The 18,948-nt window shown below is 38.8% G+C and overlaps 1 protein-coding gene across 2 annotated transcripts in view; it reads right to left on the reverse strand.

The window, feature by feature from the left end:
* pla2r1 (phospholipase A2 receptor 1) overlaps window positions 1-18,555 on the reverse strand; it is a 29,979-nt gene extending 11,424 nt beyond the window's left edge. Inside the window, exons 1-20 of one of the 2 annotated variants that reach the window (XM_032499278.1) lie at window positions 18,231-18,555; window positions 15,845-16,225; window positions 15,530-15,703; window positions 14,619-14,783; window positions 14,160-14,273; window positions 13,501-13,650; window positions 13,018-13,212; window positions 12,733-12,896; window positions 12,038-12,148; window positions 10,161-10,273; window positions 9,897-10,066; window positions 9,064-9,272; window positions 5,359-5,504; window positions 4,402-4,486; window positions 4,156-4,291; window positions 4,019-4,054; window positions 3,296-3,456; window positions 2,200-2,264; window positions 1,574-1,677; window positions 1,348-1,484 (exon numbers count right to left, since the gene is read on the reverse strand). In XM_032499278.1, the coding sequence (XP_032355169.1) occupies window positions 1,348-1,484; window positions 1,574-1,677; window positions 2,200-2,264; window positions 3,296-3,456; window positions 4,019-4,054; window positions 4,156-4,291; window positions 4,402-4,486; window positions 5,359-5,504; window positions 9,064-9,272; window positions 9,897-10,066; window positions 10,161-10,273; window positions 12,038-12,148; window positions 12,733-12,896; window positions 13,018-13,212; window positions 13,501-13,650; window positions 14,160-14,273; window positions 14,619-14,783; window positions 15,530-15,703; window positions 15,845-16,225; window positions 18,231-18,375 (2,961 nt within the window). In that variant the 5' untranslated portion in view covers window positions 18,376-18,555. Of the gene's footprint in view, window positions 1-1,347; window positions 1,485-1,573; window positions 1,678-2,199; window positions 2,265-3,295; window positions 3,457-4,018; window positions 4,055-4,155; window positions 4,292-4,401; window positions 4,487-5,358; window positions 5,505-9,063; window positions 9,273-9,896; window positions 10,067-10,160; window positions 10,274-12,037; window positions 12,149-12,732; window positions 12,897-13,017; window positions 13,213-13,500; window positions 13,651-14,159; window positions 14,274-14,618; window positions 14,784-15,529; window positions 15,704-15,844; window positions 16,226-18,230 lie in introns of those variants that run through there. The other variant, XM_032499347.1, reaches the window with a different exon arrangement.
* Between the last annotated feature and the right edge of the window lie 393 nt (window positions 18,556-18,948).

An 18,948-nucleotide genomic window follows, 5' to 3' on the forward strand; every position in this document is an offset into this window, starting at 1 on the left:
CACACACACACACACACACACACACACACAGTTGAATCACTGATTTATTTGCCTTATTTCCCTATCACCAGTAGGTCAGGATTCAAAGTAAAACAAAATCCAAGCATGTAGTCTTCTTTGACTGACAGAGAAGGATGTGATTTCATGTAACTGGTGTTTTGCAGCTTTATGTATCTCTATTTATACTGTATGATGCATTATATGGACCTGTGTCTGCTATAAAAAAAGTTTTTATGCGTCGACAAAAGCTCTGCTTCTAATGATCCATTTTTTTTATTGTTGTGAAGTTGGCAACATTATTCAATAAAGAACAGTGAATGTAAACACAAACATCCTGCTTCAACCCAAGTGGCAGCTGGGCATTTAGAGTGGTGACTGTTTAAGAACTGATTTGTATCAGAGAACATAAAAAAAAAAGAGTCACTTTTTTTGCAGTTTGCACAATTACAACAAAAAAGCAGATAACCATTTAAAACACTTTGACCTAAATATATGTAGCATTTATAATCACTATATCAAAATATATATGTATAATATATATATATATATATATATATAAACTTTTTACTTGCACATTTGTACTGTTGTACATCTGAATTTCCATTCCCTTGCTTTAGCTCTGCGATTTACTTAGTTTTCTGTTTTCATGTGAACCCTGGCAGCATTACAGATTTCCTCTAGTGGTAAAATAAAGATAACCTTAAACCTTATACCTGTCTTATTATCAATTACCAATTTTACAAACATATATTGAGTTAAGGCTCTATGACAGTCAGCAAGTAATTTGAGGTGTCTTTGCCTTGAGAGACAGGTTAATTTCACACATCCATGATGGCTGTTGTTAATCCCCGATGTAAGTCGAGGGCAGATTTGAGTTGCACATGCGTCATTTTGCGACGAATAGCATCCAAGATGCTAACTGTAGACTTCTGTAGTGTCAACACAGTAAAAATTGACCTACTTAACGAAGTTGGTTCACTGTTGGCAACAAGTTAGCATCAAACACAACAAAGGCTGTCAGTTGAATGGTGTTTTGAGCTAACGTTAGCAATCAAACAATCATAGATTGCTAAAACATTTTAGAAATGATTCTTATCTTTTGTTATTGTTTGTAATGAGAAAAGTTCATAATTTCATGGATTTCACAAATGGTGGTTTCACTTTTTGCATTTTTAAGCCTCAAAAACGCTGTCGCGGTCTAAACGGAAGGCACATCTGATAACATTTTTTTGTTATTTTCCCCCGCGGGCGATATGTAATCAGGGCCTTAGTCTGAAATAAGGTAGATAAATCAGTGATTCAAAAGTGTGTGTGTGTGTGTGTGTATGTGTGTCCAAGTGTCTGAACCTTGTGTCCAAAGTACAGCCAATTTTCCGGACATCCTCCGATGTAGTGCGGCTCCCTGGGAGTCTCCACCACAGACACAGTCTTTCTCTTGCAAACGTAGCCGTGGAGATCACCGCATTTACTCCGTGACCATTTCCCTGTGACATACAGGGACAACGTCAACATATTCTTGCATGTGCAGGTAAAACATGCATCAGTGAGTGTTTCTGCTTGTGCATGTGCTAACCTGAAGTAGAGGACATGGTGACACACAACTTGTTTTTCCTTGGACCACCACTGGTACTCCCCTGTTCCCAGTTCTGAAATTCTACCTCTGTCTTGTCGCTCCACCTGCAAACACACACAAATACATTTAACAAACGGCCCTCACTGAGGTCCTGGTTTTATTGAACCTGCCACACAGGGCTCTATATTTATATACTATATTTCACCTTCAAGTCATTTTTTTCTTTGTAGCTGGGCTCTATTTCCTATTTAATGTCTTAAATAGGAAATAGATGAATGGCTTTATGCTGCTGGGTATAATTTCAACAAATTTGCAACATGCAAGCAACAATTTGCAACATGATCATGTCCTCTTGCTCATTTTGACATGTTTCACTGATCAAAACACTACCTGTGAGTCGTGAATGAGCATTCAAAACCCATGTACAGCTCGCAAATGTATCATGTCTTGTGAGTAGCTGCCCCCATCTGTTCGCAAGCACGGCTTGCATATTGCTTTTGTGATTCTGGCCGATGGGTTGGAACTACAGCATTTCTTTACTTGAGACGGGGAACAAAGTGTGGACCGCTCTAATAGAATCAGTGTCAGCCAAAGGAAATGTTTAACAAACTTCAAAACACACACACCTGACCTCCTCTCCAGGCTGCCCAATGGACAGGCCAATCCACCAGTCTGTCGGGCCCAGCGAGAGCTGAGGGGACACAGTTATAGGAACAGAGATGAAAAAGAACTTCACTTTTAACCCTCCTCCTTTGCAATCCAGGCCTCACTGAGGCAGAAAAACGGCTTTTCAGAGCCTCTCTGACAAGAGTGGCCATTCAGGCAAACTCCTTGGCCCGTGCTTCCCTTCTTTCATGGCCTTGTTTTGTTTCCTTTATCCCCTCACAAGCCTCAACACCACAAGAGACTTCTTTAGTATGGTCCAAAAGGCTGCCGCCAAGAACCAGCCTTTTTTCTTTCCTCTCTGTGTGTGGGAGCACCCAAGCATGAAAGTGTCCGCACATGAGGTACGTTTTAACTTGTAGACGTGTGTCTGTAAACACTTGAGTTTGTATGAGTGTGTCAATTGTTTGTTTTCACTGTGTGTGTGTGTTTGAACTGTTAGGAGAAAAGGCCTATTGGGCCATTCGTGGAGAAAAGCCTCTGTAATTGAGTACACTGCTCTGGCTGTGTACTCCTGTGTAAAATTGTGCTGCACAAAAAAAGAGTTAATGTCACTTAGTTAGATGATGGGAGTATTTGCATGGATAAGAAGTAAATGTTAGATGCATTTAATATTTTTTTGTTGAATAAAAATATAGTTATTAAAATAACTGAAATACATTTTTACATTTTTTACAGTGAAACAAACGAAAGATATATTGCAACATGAATTAGTTGTAGTTTGTTCATCCCAATAATATCATACACATTTGTGCTGTATATATGACATTGTCTAGTAGAAGTTTTTTATTACTTTAGCCAACATAATTATACTCCAAAATTTAGATTCTGACAAATGCCTTAGAGTGTTGTTTTTTTTAAATAATTCACTCCCATGTTTTAAATGGGGAGGGAGAACAAAAAGAAATGTTCTGAAAAAATGAAAACTATTGTATGTGTGTAGCGCTGTATGCAACCACCTCAGACTTATTATAAAACAGAAGCCATCCCACAAATATATGGCAGCCTGGCAATACTGAAATTTTGTGAATTTAGGTTTTAGCAGTCACAATAACAGACCCGCCACAAGCGCTCCTTGACAAAGTGCAGCTCCTCTCTGGAGTGAATGGACAGCAGGTAGGCTCCCATCATCTGACAGGCCAGAGACACGGCATCCCAATCAAAGGGCTGCTTGGCCAGCAGGTACTCAGCCCCGCGGTAAAACACCCAGGGCTCGCTCTCTGTGGTGGAGCCAGACGGACAAGTATAACATTTTCAGGTAATCCAATTGTATATATATATATATATATATATATATATATATATGTCGAAGGGTATAACTAATCAATACACAGTTCTAATTGCTCATTAACTGATGTTTCACATCTAATGATGCCATTCCACATAGAAGAAATACATTATGTTGACTTGCATTTTTATTCTCATTATATGTATTTGAGATTTACTCATACATTACTGCAGTCCTGTAATCTATAAGTCTTTACATTCTGAACAGCATAAAAGAACCTCAAACCAGTTAAGGAAAACTCCAAAAAAGGTAAAGCAAGATGCTGTTCCAGAGTAGACAGTTAGCAGAAGTAGAGTTACAATATTAAGAAAAAGAAAATACAATATTAGGAAAATAAGTGTAATAAAAAGTTAAGCATAGTAAAGCATAGCAAAGTATAGTATTATGTGTAATACCTTTGGGTTGCATGTGGATTCAGTGGTAAGTTAGCCTTTTTCTGCCAAATGATAAAGGTTATCTAGTTAAGCAATGAAGGAAATGAAAATCTCACTTACGTTCAGTATACCAGTAAGGTTTTATCAGTTTATCACCTGCAAGATAAGTCAAAGTTTTGTAAGTAATGTAACACCGAGGTGTGCATGTGCAGTATGTCTGGGGGGGCTGGGGTATTAGTGGTTTTTAGGGTGTTTACCTCTGGACAGCTTGCATATCCACTCATGTTTGGTGTCACAGGGCTGAGGCATGAGAGTGTTGGTCAGGTCGCTGTACATAGCACAGTCCCTCCTGTCATCCTCCTCGTTCTTATCCGCTATGAAGGATGTCACCACCTGCAACAAAACACACATACGTAAGAGCCAAAAGCATAACAAGTTCAGCCTCTGAAAATAACTTTGTGTTACTTTGTGTTTGTGTGGCTTGAACATCTGTATGTACTTACAGGAGAACCGTCAGACCATTGCCAAGCTCCGGGATGTTCAAGGTCCCTCTTATTTAAACCCACCCAGAACCAGCGACCCTCTGTTCTAAAAAAAAAGAAAAGAGAAGAGGAGAAGAACAAAAAGCACAATGCAACAAGTCCATCTTAGCAAACCAAGTGTTTTAACCTTTTTAGCATTTGAGCTTTGACAATGGTCACTAATGTAGCACTTTCCTAGCACGCTAGAATCTTTCCAGTGGATTGGAGGAAATGAACTGTTAATATTTATATTTTAAAATAAGACATTTATGTGAGATGTTTTAAATATGTTTTACCACATCCTTGTGATCTGAATTATATCATGATACTCACTGGAGGGAGGCAATGAAAGCAACATCTCTTTATAGGTTATGGCATATGGTGATATCATGTTACTGGTCTATGACTTTTGCAGGAAATTCTGAAGAATATTTCCACAGGTTCAATAGCCAGAAGGAAATGTCACATCAAAAAAAGACATGGTGTTGCCCAATAAGTCTTCTGATCTGTCCTCTGGTTAGAAGTCTGGCAGATGTGAACAATTGGATGTCCGCAAAATTTCTTATAATAAATTTAAAAAACAAAAGTTAGCTATAGAACACTTACTCAATTCCACAACATTATTAAACAATTGCAGCACATCTACTGTTGCAATTGTTACAATTGCAATTAAGAAACTTGATACTTCAAAATGTATTACTGTACTTAGTTACTTGACTTATTTATGTGTTGTTGTATTTACTGGAGGCGTCCTGTAAAAAATCAATCATCTGTAGACATATTATAAAACAATCCTAAACCTCATTTCATCTACAAAAGCCAATGATTAAATTGTGTACTTGCTGTTCTATGCACATAAAATAAAAACCACAACTGATGCATTTATCAGTTCCCATGACATTCCTAGACTGACGAGGAGGCCCAGAGGGCTGTACCAACCCTTCAAACATGGTAGTGAGGAGCTGCTTAACAAACACCTGCTCCTCATAGTGGTGGAAACTGGCCAGCTGAGCCCCGAGGGCTTGGCAAAAGAAGTCGGCTTCCACCCAGGAACGCTTCATCAGAACTTTCTCATCGTGGAACACCTAGAGGAGCAACACTTACTTTAAGCTGAGAGTTATGGTTTTCTTAAATGGACAACAAACACTGCCAGTAAGGCTGTAAAGACATTTCTTTTAGTATATTTTCATACATATGTTCTGTGAATGTTTTCAGCAATTTCAAAATGTTTCTGGCATGAATGAGAATAATATGTCAAACTTTCAAAAGCATTATAAATTATTATGTACACATGGGGCAAACAAAACAACAGCAACATTATAGCCCTGCAATACATGCGTTTTTGGTAAACACATCATGTTAAATCTACTTTAAAATCTTTTCTCAATTCAAATGATTATTTTGAGGCCGTTCTTTGTAGCAGGCAGTAGCTTTGTGGTTAGTACTGTCACCTTACAAATAACTTTTGACTTGTTTAAGCAGCAATTACAAGCTATATTAACATTTATAGTGGTGGCTCCCTCTAGTGAGTAAAACTCCTTTGTGAAAAAGAAAAACACTATTGATAAAGATGGGATTTGAACTCCCAACCTTCAGACTGTGGAGCAGCTTCTTTTCAGTTGAGCTCTCAGAACTCTAAAAAGTCACCTCAATATTACAACTAAGATTCAACTTCACAAACTCGCCTCACTTTTGTGATGCAGGTTAGGTTATTTCATGGATAGATAAATGCATCACACTAAATTAAAGGGTAATTGGTTATAGCTTATTTCTTTGACTCATATAGTAGTATGTTGAAAAAGTAACAGTATAGTATGTCAAAGTCTGAAAGAACATGCAAACCCTACACAGAAAAATGCCCATCCAGAATGGGAAAGGAACCTGTGTCACAGTCCGCAGTGCCATTGTGTTAGTTGTAGTTTGTGCGTTGCAAACCCTTAAGCCACTCTGTTCCAAAATTATAATGAAACCAGTCATAGCATTGCATGTCGAAAAAAAGTGATTTAAGTCATGGCATAGTATGTCAGAATTTCTTTTAGAAAGTCAGTATAGTAAGTCTAAAAGGGGGGAAGTGAGAGTATTGTATCTCAAAAATAGTCATAATATTTTGAAAAATGTAATAATATAGTATGTCAACAAGTTATAAAAAGTCATGGTATAGTATGTAAAAGAAATATAGAAAAAAAAGTCTGTATAGTTTGTCTAAAAAGGGGTAAAAAAATGATAGTTTAGTATCTCAAAAATAGTCGTAGTATGTTGAAAAAAAATATTTATAAAAGTAATGGTATAGTATGTAGAAAAAAGTGATCAAAAATAAGTCATAGTATGTAGAAAAAAGTGGTCAAAAATAAGTCATAGTATGTAGAAAAAGGTGATCAAAAATAAGTCATAGTATGTAGAAAAAAGTGATCAAAAATAAGTCATAGTATGTAGAAAAAAGTGGTCAAAAATAAGTCATAGTATGTAGAAAAAAGTGGTCAAAAATAAGTCATAGTATGTAGAAAAAAGTGGTCAAAAATAAGTCATAGTATGTAGAAAAAAGTGATCAAAAATAAGTCATAGTATGTAGAAAAAAGTATATAGTATAGTATGTCAAAGAAAGTCTGGAAGAACATGTAAACTCCAGAAAAAAAAGGCCAGGGGAACAACGCTGACTGACAACTAAGAGACGTGGGTTCAAACCCCGCCTCAGGTATGACACACAGGAGTGTTTGTGAGGAATGGATGTGGTTTTTTTATATGTGTAATTTCAGCTTGCAAATTTCCAACGATTTCAGCTTGCGAATTTACGATTTCAGCTTGCGAATTTATGATTTCAGCTTGCGAATTTCCAACAATTTCAACTTGCGAATTAACGATTTCAACTTCCAAATTTCCAACCAATTCAACTTTTGAATTTCCAAATTTCCATGTGGAAAAAAAAGAATTGTTAACATAACACATTTTTTAGTCTGCAGATTCTTCAGCTGAAATATAATAGTATTAAAGCATTTTAAAGAGTAAACCCACTTAATATATGAAAGAGAACATCACAGTTAACTACATTTTGCATCATGTGACCTTTAACAGTTATTTCCAAAAAAGTGAAAAATAAATCATAGTATAGTATGTTGAAGAAAGTGGAAAAATTCATAGTGTAGTATGCCAGAGAAAGTCTAGAAGAACATGCAAACTCCACAAAAAGTCCAAGCCCATACTGGGGATCGAACCAAGGGGGAGAGTCTGCAGTGTCTACTTTCTGCTGCTAGTTGGACCATTGTTATCCAGTGAGCCACCATGCCACAAAGTATCTCCTAATGAAAATACTCAAAGCATAATATGTGGAAAAAAGTGATAAAGTCATGGTATATAGTACGTCAAAAAGATATTGTAAAAAGTCAGGATGGTATGTCTAAAAAGGGGGGGGATGATAATATAGTATCTCAAAAATAGTAATAGCATGTAGAAAAAAATAATAGTATAGTATGTCAAAGAAAGTCTGGAAGAACATGCAAACTCCATGCAAAAACGAGCCAGTCCAGACTGGGGATCAAACCTGGGTCAAAGTCTGGAGTACCTACTTGCTGATCTTAGTCAAAGCAATGCAAGCCTTGGAGCCAGTGAACCACTGAGCTATGATGCAGGTTAGGCTATTTCATGGATAGATACATGCATTACACTAAATTAAAGTGTAATTGCCTATTATTTATGTCTTTGACTTATGTCATAGTATGTTAAAAAAAGTAATAGTATAGTATGTCAACGAAAGTCTGGAAGAACATGCAAACCCTACACAAAAAAGGGCCCGTCCAGATTGGGAATTGAACCAGAGTCATAGACCGCAATGCCATCTTGTGCATTGCAAACCCCTGAGCCACTCTGTCACAAAACCACTCAGAGCGAAAACAGTCATAGAATAGTATGTCAAAAAAAGTGATAAAACTCATGGTATAGTATTTCAGCAAAAATATTGAACAAAGTCAGTATAGTATGTCTAAAAGGGGGAAGTTATAGCATAGTATCTTAAAAAGAGCATGTAATATATAAAATATATAATATAATATGTTGAAAACTGTAACAGTATAGTACGTAAAAGAAAGCCTGGAAGAACACGCAAAAAACAGCAAGCACGGACTGGGGATGGAACCTGAGTCAGGGTCCATAGTATCTACTTGCTGGTCTTAGTACCCTATGCCGCTGTGCCATTAAACAATTCATGTTGAAAATACTAATAGCATAGTATGTCAAAAAGTAATAAAAAGGTCATAGTAAAAATAGTGGTAATGGTAAAAAATACTCATAGAATGTAGAAAAATGTAACAGTAAAGCACGTCAAAGAAAGTCTAGAGAACATGCAAACTCCACAAAAAAAAGAGGCCATCCCAGTTTGGAAATTGAAGCTGGTTCAAAGTCTCCAATGCCTACTTACTGGTGCTAGTTGGAACAGTGCAAACCCTGAGCCACTGTGCCATCATATACCATATGTTGAAAACTATATACTATGTCATAACATAGTAAATCAAAAAAAGTTATAAAAACATAATGTGTACCACTTAAAATACACAAAAGAACATCACAGGTAACTACACTTTGTGTCATATGACCTTCAACACAAAAAAGAGATTGTTATTATTAAAGAGGCTATAACGCTCCCAGAGGTCCTACCTTAAAACAGTGGAGCATCCCAGAGTGTGATTCCCACCCAGGAGGACAGGGGGCGTAGGCATCAATGTGGTGCTCTGGCAGCTGGACATCATGGTAACTGCTGATGCTTTGCTTGCACACTGAAAAGGCCTTGTGGGACTTGCAGTCTTTCACTTCCCAGTGACCCAGAGCAGGGCCACCTGACATAGCAACACATCCACCGGCACTGACTAAAGAAAGGAGAATATGAAGGAGTTGAAAAGGTGGAGGCAGTGTTGTAGTCAAGACCACCTAAACCGGGACCAAGTCATCACCAAAATCAGAGTGTATCCAGACCGAGACAAGACCAGAGTTTGAGGGGTTGAGACTGAGTCAAGACCAAGACCAGACTAGTGCCAGACAGCCAGAACTTCTTCTTCTGTCTCTGAGATATACTTTCTTGGGAGTGTGTGTTAAGGGGGCGGAGAGAAGGGGTTAACAGTGACAAATTTCAATTTAAAAATGAGTCAAGTTATTGGTTGCATTTATAGCAGGAAATGTTACATCCAATCACAGTAATGATGTTAATATATAAAATCAGACAATGCACAGGCAATTTTTGTGATATCCTTGCAGTTGTGGTCTTGACCAGTCTTGAAATAAAATCCAGAGTCCTCTCTTTCTGAGACTGAGACCGAGACCAGGGAAATGGGCAGTCGATTCCAAGACAAGACCAAGACCTTCAAAAAAGTGGTCTTGAGACCGGTCTTGAGTACTACAACACTGGGTGGAGGGGTATTCCCATTAAACCAAATCCCCTGCTCATCACAATCCCAGTATACTCATGCATAATAAGATAATACAAATGTGCCGACCTGGTTGGTGTCTGTTCCAGTTTGTGAAGGTGAGGGGCAGCGAGGAGCCATTGTGAAGAAGCCAGCTGTACTCTCCCTTCTTCTCCTGGTCCGTGAGGCCAATCCAGTAATACCTGCTGCTGTTGGTCCCACTCTGGCTCAGCAAACTGTTAACAAATGCCTGCTCAAACCTGCCAGCACGGGGAAGAAGAGAGGAGAGGTGAGGGGAGAGGAGCCAATGTTGCCACAAACAAAACACAATAAATAATTTGCTCAATAAACCACCTGTTTTCCACAGTTAGGAGAGAAGCCTTGCAGTAATATCCCATCAGTGCATCTCCATAGCTCTGTTCATGGCTAGTCACTGTGTAGCAGGAGTGGCCATGTCGCTTCCAGCCCTGCAGCATCAGCAAAACATTATCCCCCAATTAAACTCAATCTCTGTTCTATTCAAGATGAAGCTTCTCTCTTACAGTATTCTTTGATTTGAGACTTCCTGATTTAAATAAAAAGAAATTGACAGTTTTAATTCACTCAAAGTTCTTCTATGGTTGCTTGTCTTTAGACAACATTTAATATTTGAGAACACCTTTTCTTAAACGGCGCTTTGAGCAAAATGCTAACATCTATGGCATGATGATATTAATCGGGTAATGTTTACTCAGTTCACAATTTTATTTTAGTCTTTTACATGTTTATATTTCTCAAGGTATTTAACTACCAAAACTAATTATTAGGCCTTATTATTGGTACTTCTATTGAAAACGTTCAATGGTACACAGTCCTAATCTGGAGTAAAGGTTATTCTACGTGTTGCAATTATATGCAAGTGTGTGTGTTAGGCTGTGTGTGGCGGGAGTGTTTTGACAAGTGGTGTTAATTTGCAACTCGTTCACCCCTAAATCCCCCCCACCCCACCCCCATTTTCCATATACTTGGGGTCCAGAGGCCTACACAAACATTTACGTGATAGCAACACTCAACGTTTTCTTTAAAGCTAGCGTGTCTGCAGTCATAGTATCAACAAAATGTTACTACAGTAAACATTTCCAACCCGGACAATGAAGAGACTAAAGTGGAAAATATGGTTTTGTTTCCTAAAACACTGGGAGGAATCATCAGAGACTGCTCGAGCTTGTCCACTTATATTGCACCTTCAGGGCCATTTCTGGCCTCATGCTTCAGGGTATGAAGTAGCCCGATGACTCAGGAGTCTGATATTCTTGTAAATAGAATCAGGGAGCAGCATGAACTCCAGACAATACGTCAGCAGTGGAGTGAACCAGCTCATTGTGCTTCTGCAAGGGCAACTTGCTCAGAAGTTGAACTGCAGCAGGCGTGTGGCTCCGCCTCATGCATGTCCTGATCTGTATGGAGCTATTGTAACACTGCACAGCACATAATCAGCCTGACAGAGTCAAAATAATAAGTCACTTTTGTTTCAGTCGGAAATAGACCATTTCAATTTTTTCCAAGAAACTGTGGTCAAACCATTAAACATTCACCAAGTCAACAAATCAGATTTTCTTACAAATTATATAAATACTGGAACAACATGAAACCAGAGTTGTGCGACATTATGGGTAAAGTCTTATCAGAGGTACATTAAGAAGATTAAGTGTTGCGTAATCATGTAATGTGTTGTTCTTGATCCCCTTCTGCTGAGAGGTTAGGGCAAAGGTTGAGCTACTATACAAAAAATACTACGCCGTTATAAATAACATACATGGCATTTGATTGGAGGCTAGTCTCACTTTGTCCCACAGCAACATTAAAATAGTTTAGATTTGTGTACATTGTTTCTGTTAATAATGTATATTATTAAGTGTCCATTTCATTATAATACAAGATGTGTAATACAGATGTATCGTAAATAATTGAACATGCCCATGTATTTTAAGTTCCGTTAAAGAGGGCTAGAGTTGGGGTCACATTTGAGCATTTCAAAATGTACTTGAAAGTAATGCAATAGTTACTTTCTGAAGTAACTAGTTACTTTTATAATTTGTAACTGAGTAACTAATTTAGTTACTTTTTGGAAGAAGTAACTTGTAACTGTTACTAATTACTTTTTAAAAGTAACTTGCCCAACACTGTGCAATCGGCCATAGTAAATGTTGACCTGGATGTATGTGCGAGTACTTGCGCGGTCATGTTCCTACCTCGGGGCAGCCCTCATCCCAGGTCCCAGGCTGATGGATGTGGTTCTGGCTTTCTCTTCTACACACAGCAGGCAGCCGCTCATCACATGAGGCTAAAAGCCAATTAGCCTCCTGTTGAAAGAGGTAACACGTTACTCCCACTACGACAACCCCCGATGAATGCATACAAACAATATGAAAGAGCCCACACGATCAGATGATTATTATTATGTGTCGATAATTTTATATTTTTATAACTGATAAATAATCATTTGATTAGTCAGTTGATGGTTTCAGCTAAATAAATTTAGAATCAGAATCAGCTTGATTTGCCAGGTATGAGGACACATACGAGGATTTTTTCTTTGGAGCATCGTTACTCACAATGTGCTTACACATCCAAAAACAACCAAAACAAAAATATACACACTAATATATACACAATATACAGTATACATGCGCAAATGAGCGGTGTGGTGCTTTTACTTGTCTTTAAGTAATTGAATTTATATTGGATTTTGAACTGTTTGGTCGGACAAAAACAGACATTTGAAGACATCACCTTAGGCTCTAGAAAATTGTGATGGGCATACAGACCAAACAATGAATGAATAATAATAATCATCATCATCAATTCCAATTTGCTAACTTAACTCACTTATAATTAGTCAAAAGCGTTTTCTAAAATAAAGAAGCACCAATACAGGGTCTCCCACCTTCCTGTCTGCTTTGACACAGAGTGTTGCATCCGTCAGGTTCAGGAGAGGTTGATACTGGTGCCAAAGAGTGAGAGTTACTGGGGAGCCATCAGACCACTCTACAGTCGGAGAGGATGCCTGTTTCCAAAGGCCGATCCACACTTGGATACCCTCCCCAGAAACTGCAAAACATGAGGGTACGAACACACACATAATGGTATTTAGTATCCCCTTGGTATACTCCCAGAGTGTCTATAACAAGTCAAACTTCCTATAGTATGTGTATTGCATGATGCTGCTTACAGTTAGCCAGGAGGTTGAGCAGTATTTCCACGTCAGACAGAGAGTGGAGGCTGGTGAGGTTTGCCCCCTGAGAGCCACAGGCCCGGGAAGAATCCTCCCAGCTTCCTGCTTCTGTCTTTGGCAACAGCCGGTAACAGAAACCGTTATGAGGCCACCAGCCATTAGCACACTCTGTGTGGATATACTGCCAGTTCTCTGTAAGAGGAAGATGAATTGGGAGAGGGGAGGAAGAGAAATTAGAACACAACAGAACAGAATAACACAAATTCCCAGCAAACATTGTTTTGGTGTAGCCACCAACAGCGCAATAGAGAGAAGGGTCAAAAGTTCACTCCCCGGGTGCAGTGCAGCTGTTGAGGCCAAAAGCTACAAGAGATAAAAAAAAAGCTTATTGTACATTTTGCACTACGACTCATAATTCATCCGTGCTACGGTCTTGGATGTCAGGTATTAAAGCCAAAGCATGTGTGCACCCGCTCTCACCTAGTGGCTCGGCTCTCTGGGTGATGTTAGGCGTCTTCTTACAGATGTAAGGCAGAGCAGACTCACAGGACAGACTCTGCCAGTGACCCTCGAAGGCTGAGTTGTACACTCCACACTGGCTGTTGTCCTGCAGCGGGCTGGCAGGCAGAGCTGATGGGAACACAGTGATGGGAGCAATTTTTTATATTTTTTAGTGTTGTCTTCCTCATCTTTAGTTCCTCATTGTTAGAGCAACTTTTTCATTTGCATCAGTGAGGGGATTCATATTCTGGGAATAATCTTTTCAATATTATAACTACAACATACAACTCTCATCTCATTTCTTATTATGTTACATAAGGTGTAGTGAAGTGCCAGCTGAGAATGAGAAATAGCATACTTATAGCATAATTAACACTCAACACTCTACAAGGTCACTAAAAGAGCTGATGAAATTTCTCTGGCTCATACATGTATTTATGTCATGCACACATTTTACAATCTGTTTCCACATTGTCCATCAACTCAAGAGCAGGTTTTATGCACACTTTGAAGCGCACAAAATTGCAAGCGCTCTAAATGAATTAACAATAAAACTACTGAAAAATATGTTAAAATAAAATCCCATCAAACAGACAATGCACTCTCAATTAGCCCTGGAGTAAACAGATAATCAGTACCTGTGGTGAAATTGACCAATGATAGAGGTGCTCCATCAGACCACTGCCACCCCCATCCTTCCTTCAGGTGGTTCAGCCCGATCCAAACCATCGCTCCAACACTTGCCAGACGATCTACCACAAGATGCAAAAACACAACGTTGTCACCAAATCTTATCTGATTTTCTTAGAAATAAAATATTGGTAAACGATCAGCAAGTCTCACATATCACTGTTGGATTTTAAATTAATCAGGACAGCAGACAGTAATAAAAAACATAGAGTGGTTGAACAACACCATAACCAAATCTGAAGCAGTATGAATGAAGAATCTTTACAGTCTAGTAGTGTAATGTAGTTCTAGTTCTAGTGTACTGTTACAACATGTACTGTACATGTAATGATGCAGGTACAGCAAATGGTGGATGATTCATTTAGCAGCTTTATGGTCCCTGTATGTGTTTTCTACCAGATGCCTACCTCTGATGTACCTGTGCTCTGCTAGACTGGTGATGCTGAGCAGATTTCCACCTTGAGCTTGACAGGTTGACAGCGCCTGACTCCAGGTTAGGATGGTGTACAGGTTGAACTGGTAACACGCATGCAGCTCCTGGTTTGACTCCCAGAAATGCTCACAACTCGAATCTATGAATAAAGCCATAAATTCAAAAGGCAATATGAAACTGAGAAGAATATAAAAAGTTTGGAGGTTGTTTCCTGAATCGGCCGAAGTGTAGAATGCCCACACAAAGAAAGGGGAAGGTGAGGGATATCTGACCAAAAATGAGGGAGATCAGGCACCAGAAAAATCCTGTAAATGAAACGATGTAAGATAGAATACTCAGACCTTAATAGGTAGATTTTTTTTTTTTTATTGTGTGATTGTTGTGATCACAGTACATCGTATACCACTACCATCAAACCACTAGGCCAGCATAAGCCCTAATAGATATTGTAGAAGTTTTAAAGGTATGGTATATTAGGCGTTTTAATTTAACAAATTTTAGTGACCCAAATTTAATTCTTATTATAAATACACTATATGGCAAAAAGTAAATATAATATATAAATATATATGGGTGCCCGCTCTACCAACTGAACTGTCCGGGCGCCCACACCCTTATATGATTCTCGAACACTCCCTTTTAAAACCATTAATATGTTGATATGCCTCCTTAAGTTGAGCATTGACATTAGGCCATAATGTCTGGCTTACAGTTGTCGTTCCCTTTTATCCGAAAGGTGTCGGCTGACACCAAACTCAGAAATATATTACATTGTGGACCTTCCCTTGTGCATGTGGGCATTACAATGTTGAGACATACTTCAAGCCATGTAGCGTATTTACTCATGTTCCTTTCTTACTCTATGGGTGTCTGAGTCCATTTTACCTTGAACCGGACAGAAGCCCCATCGTTCGGCCTCATCATAGCGAGTGGTGGTAGCACACCATTGAAGATGGTCCTCGCGTCCCTCGGTTGTGCACTCAAAGTACCATTTGTTGTTGTATTTGAAGGGCAAAGCACAGGGCATGCCATGTGCATTTCCCAACAAAGTGTGGATATCTGCAAATAAGACACAACTAGTATGATTGTAAATGGCAAATATCCTATGCATGCAAGTCAGACAGATCTGTATCAAGATTTGTGTGTGTCAGATGTCTCCAAAGAGTTAGAGAGAACAGACAGGATATGTCAGGCGTTTACCTTCATATGGATATGAACAGGGCCCCTCTCTGGGGGTGTTGTACCTTTTCCACTCATGATAGGAGTTTTTCTTTACCACCACCAAACGTCCGGCCACAGCCACCATCCACTGGGATGCCCCGTACAACATGTTTCCATTGCAGCGCCACCACAGCACAGGGGAAGCCATGTCACACTCGAACGTGCCGAGAGGCTGCGTCGTGTCAGAGATGTTGAGGCCCAGGCACATGTTGGTGCCCAAATTGAAAAGGCGATGTCGGGAGACCCACTTCCACAGCATGCGACGGGTGGGCCGCTCGCAGTCCTCCAGCACCAGGTTGGAGCGATCCACTTTGATGCAGCGTTTCAGCGGCTCGCTCTCTAGGATAAACAGACCCTTTTCTGGAAAAAGATGGATGAGAGACAAGACGGAAAGGAGGGTACGGGGAGGTGTGAAGAGAAGAGGGGTGAGAGACATGGGGGAGGAAGTGAGGAATTTATGTGAATGTGTAACACAGAGAGGGGAGGATGGATGGATGGACTGGTCTCATGAGTGAGAGCATGAAACAATAGATTAATATACTGTATGATAGCATACCCTCTCAATGGGATTTAAAAAAAAAAACATACATAAAGTCAGTTCAGAGAGTAAAGTGAGGATTTGTTTTTTCACAACCGGCTTCTATATTTCAGATGTTTCTCCAACAAAATGGAACAGATTGCAAGCTAGATGAAAGCCTGAGGAAACCATTTATCTTTCAAAATGAATAAAGGTCTTTGTGTAACAAAGGGAGGATGTATACATTACTGAATGTATACAAATTGCAATGTTGAAAAAGGCTGGAGGAATTATCTCTTCCTTTATGTTTCTGTAGCATACTGGATATGCAATAAACACGAGTGTATGTCCAGGGGTGTATTTTCACTATCCAGATATCTGTCCTGTGTTTATGGACTATATATATGGAGTATACCATCATATTAATATTACATACACACATATTAAATTAGGTACTGGACGGGAAGAAGAGGTTTTCTTTAATCTGATCTGGAAAAAATGAGTATCATGACAATGGTGAGATTTAAAAAAATCCAAAAGCCTTTATTGTTATGGCTTAGTCACCTTAAACCTTTAAAAACAACTCTGACGCGTTTTGGCACACAAGCCTTCGTCAGGGAGTCAAATGGTGAGATACAATTTGAAAACTTGAAATTATGCAACAATCAATTATTTAAATTTGGATTATTTATTTGATTCATCAAGGTTTTTAGAATACTGCAGGGCTGCAGCTATTGATTATTTTCATAGTCAATAAATCTCAAAGAGATTCAGTTTACTGTCACAGAGGAGAGAAGAAACTAGAAAATATTCACATTTAAGCAGCTGGAATCAAAATATTTTTTTATTTTTGTCTTAAATAAATGACTCAAACCTTATAATCTATTATCAAAACAGTTGGCGATTAATTTAAAAGTTGATAACTAATTGATTCATCTATTAATCTTTGCAGCTCTAGAATAAAAGCTATCAAAAGTTCTCAGCACAAGGTGACATGGTTTTGTGCAAATAACAGTCCAAAAGTATTCAAATTTATGATATATTACAGTATTCACATAAAAACAGCTGGAACCTGAGAATGAGCCTTTTTTGTTTGTTTAACAGAACTGTAACGATTAATCGATTATCAGAATTGCAGTTTCATTTTCTGTCTATCAACTAATCAATTCATCCATAGTCTCAACTCTGATTCAACATACAATGATATGAAATTGAGGAAATCAGTGTCTCCTCACATATGAGAAGCTGGACTCAGTGAACGCTGGATGTTGGACAGTTGATAATCACTCAATAGAGGCGACTAGGCGACTAATCACTTCAGCCCCATTGCAAACAGGATCACATGTTAACCATCTGCATGTGTCCTTATTCAGATGTCACTTTATTTGGTTTTCATAATATTTACTTTTAGCAAGTAATTCATCTTGGGTACAAAAAAAAAAAAATGGACCGCACATGTTTCTCTTTATCAAAGTGAACTTGCACATTTAGCTTGTCCTGTCTGTTACAGACAGACCAAATACTTGTTGGTAATGTGAGCCAAGTGAGGCTCAAACTGTGGTCCACAGGCCAACTAGGGAACGTGGAGATAGTTTAGGTGGGGTCCCCCATGACAATGAGGAATAGTTTGATTGCAAACACCATCCCTTTCCACACACAAGATCAGCACAATGACAACATGTTGTCATGATAGTTCTGTTCTCCTCCACATTCGAATCAGTTACATAAGGATCTGCCTAATTACCTAAAAGCATAGGACAAAAGATGAAGCGTGGGCTTATTCTGCAGGAGATCACTAACAGTACAAAAAAATAATAATAACAATGACGAGGATCCCTGAGCACTTACTGTAAAACTCCATGAGCTGTTTTTTCTCCAGGACCTCATCGTCCTCCTCGGTGACACACAGGCAGCTTTTCGCCAACAACACAGCTACACAAACAGTCGCCACAACAGCCACGGAGTCAAAGAAACGAAGCAAATGCATTAACATTTCGACGGCGGGATACAATGTTGAAGTGCAAATGTCCGCACATTCCGAGGCTCCGGGTCAGAGAGAGTATTTTTTGGGCTCGTTGTTTTTTTTCCCCCCTCATAGAAAACTTTGAGCCGAGAGAAGTTTTTCAGCGGGGGACCAGCGACGTCACGTCTGACGGAGGAGCTGCTACTGCCCTGCCGTCTGGTTCACTGGGACAGGGCAGGACGGCTCTATTTAGACAGGACAAAAGGGCTAAGATATAGATAGATAGATAGATAGATAGATAGATAGATAGATAGATAGATAGATAGATAGATATATAGATAGATCGATAGATAGATAGATAGATAGATAGATAGATAGATAGATAGATAGATAGACATAGATAGATACAGATAGTTAGAAGAAGATAGATAGTATGATACAGATACGATAGTTTGATTGATAGTAATAGAATATAGCTAATAGATAGATAGATAGATAGATAGATAGATACAGATAGTTAGACAGATAGATAGATAGACAGATAGACAGATGGACAGATACAGATAGTTAGATGGATAGATAGATAGATAGATAGTTAGATAC

This window comes from Etheostoma spectabile, chromosome 1 (genome assembly GCF_008692095.1).
Source record: "Etheostoma spectabile isolate EspeVRDwgs_2016 chromosome 1, UIUC_Espe_1.0, whole genome shotgun sequence".
NCBI classification, from domain to species: domain Eukaryota; kingdom Metazoa; phylum Chordata; class Actinopteri; order Perciformes; family Percidae; genus Etheostoma; species Etheostoma spectabile.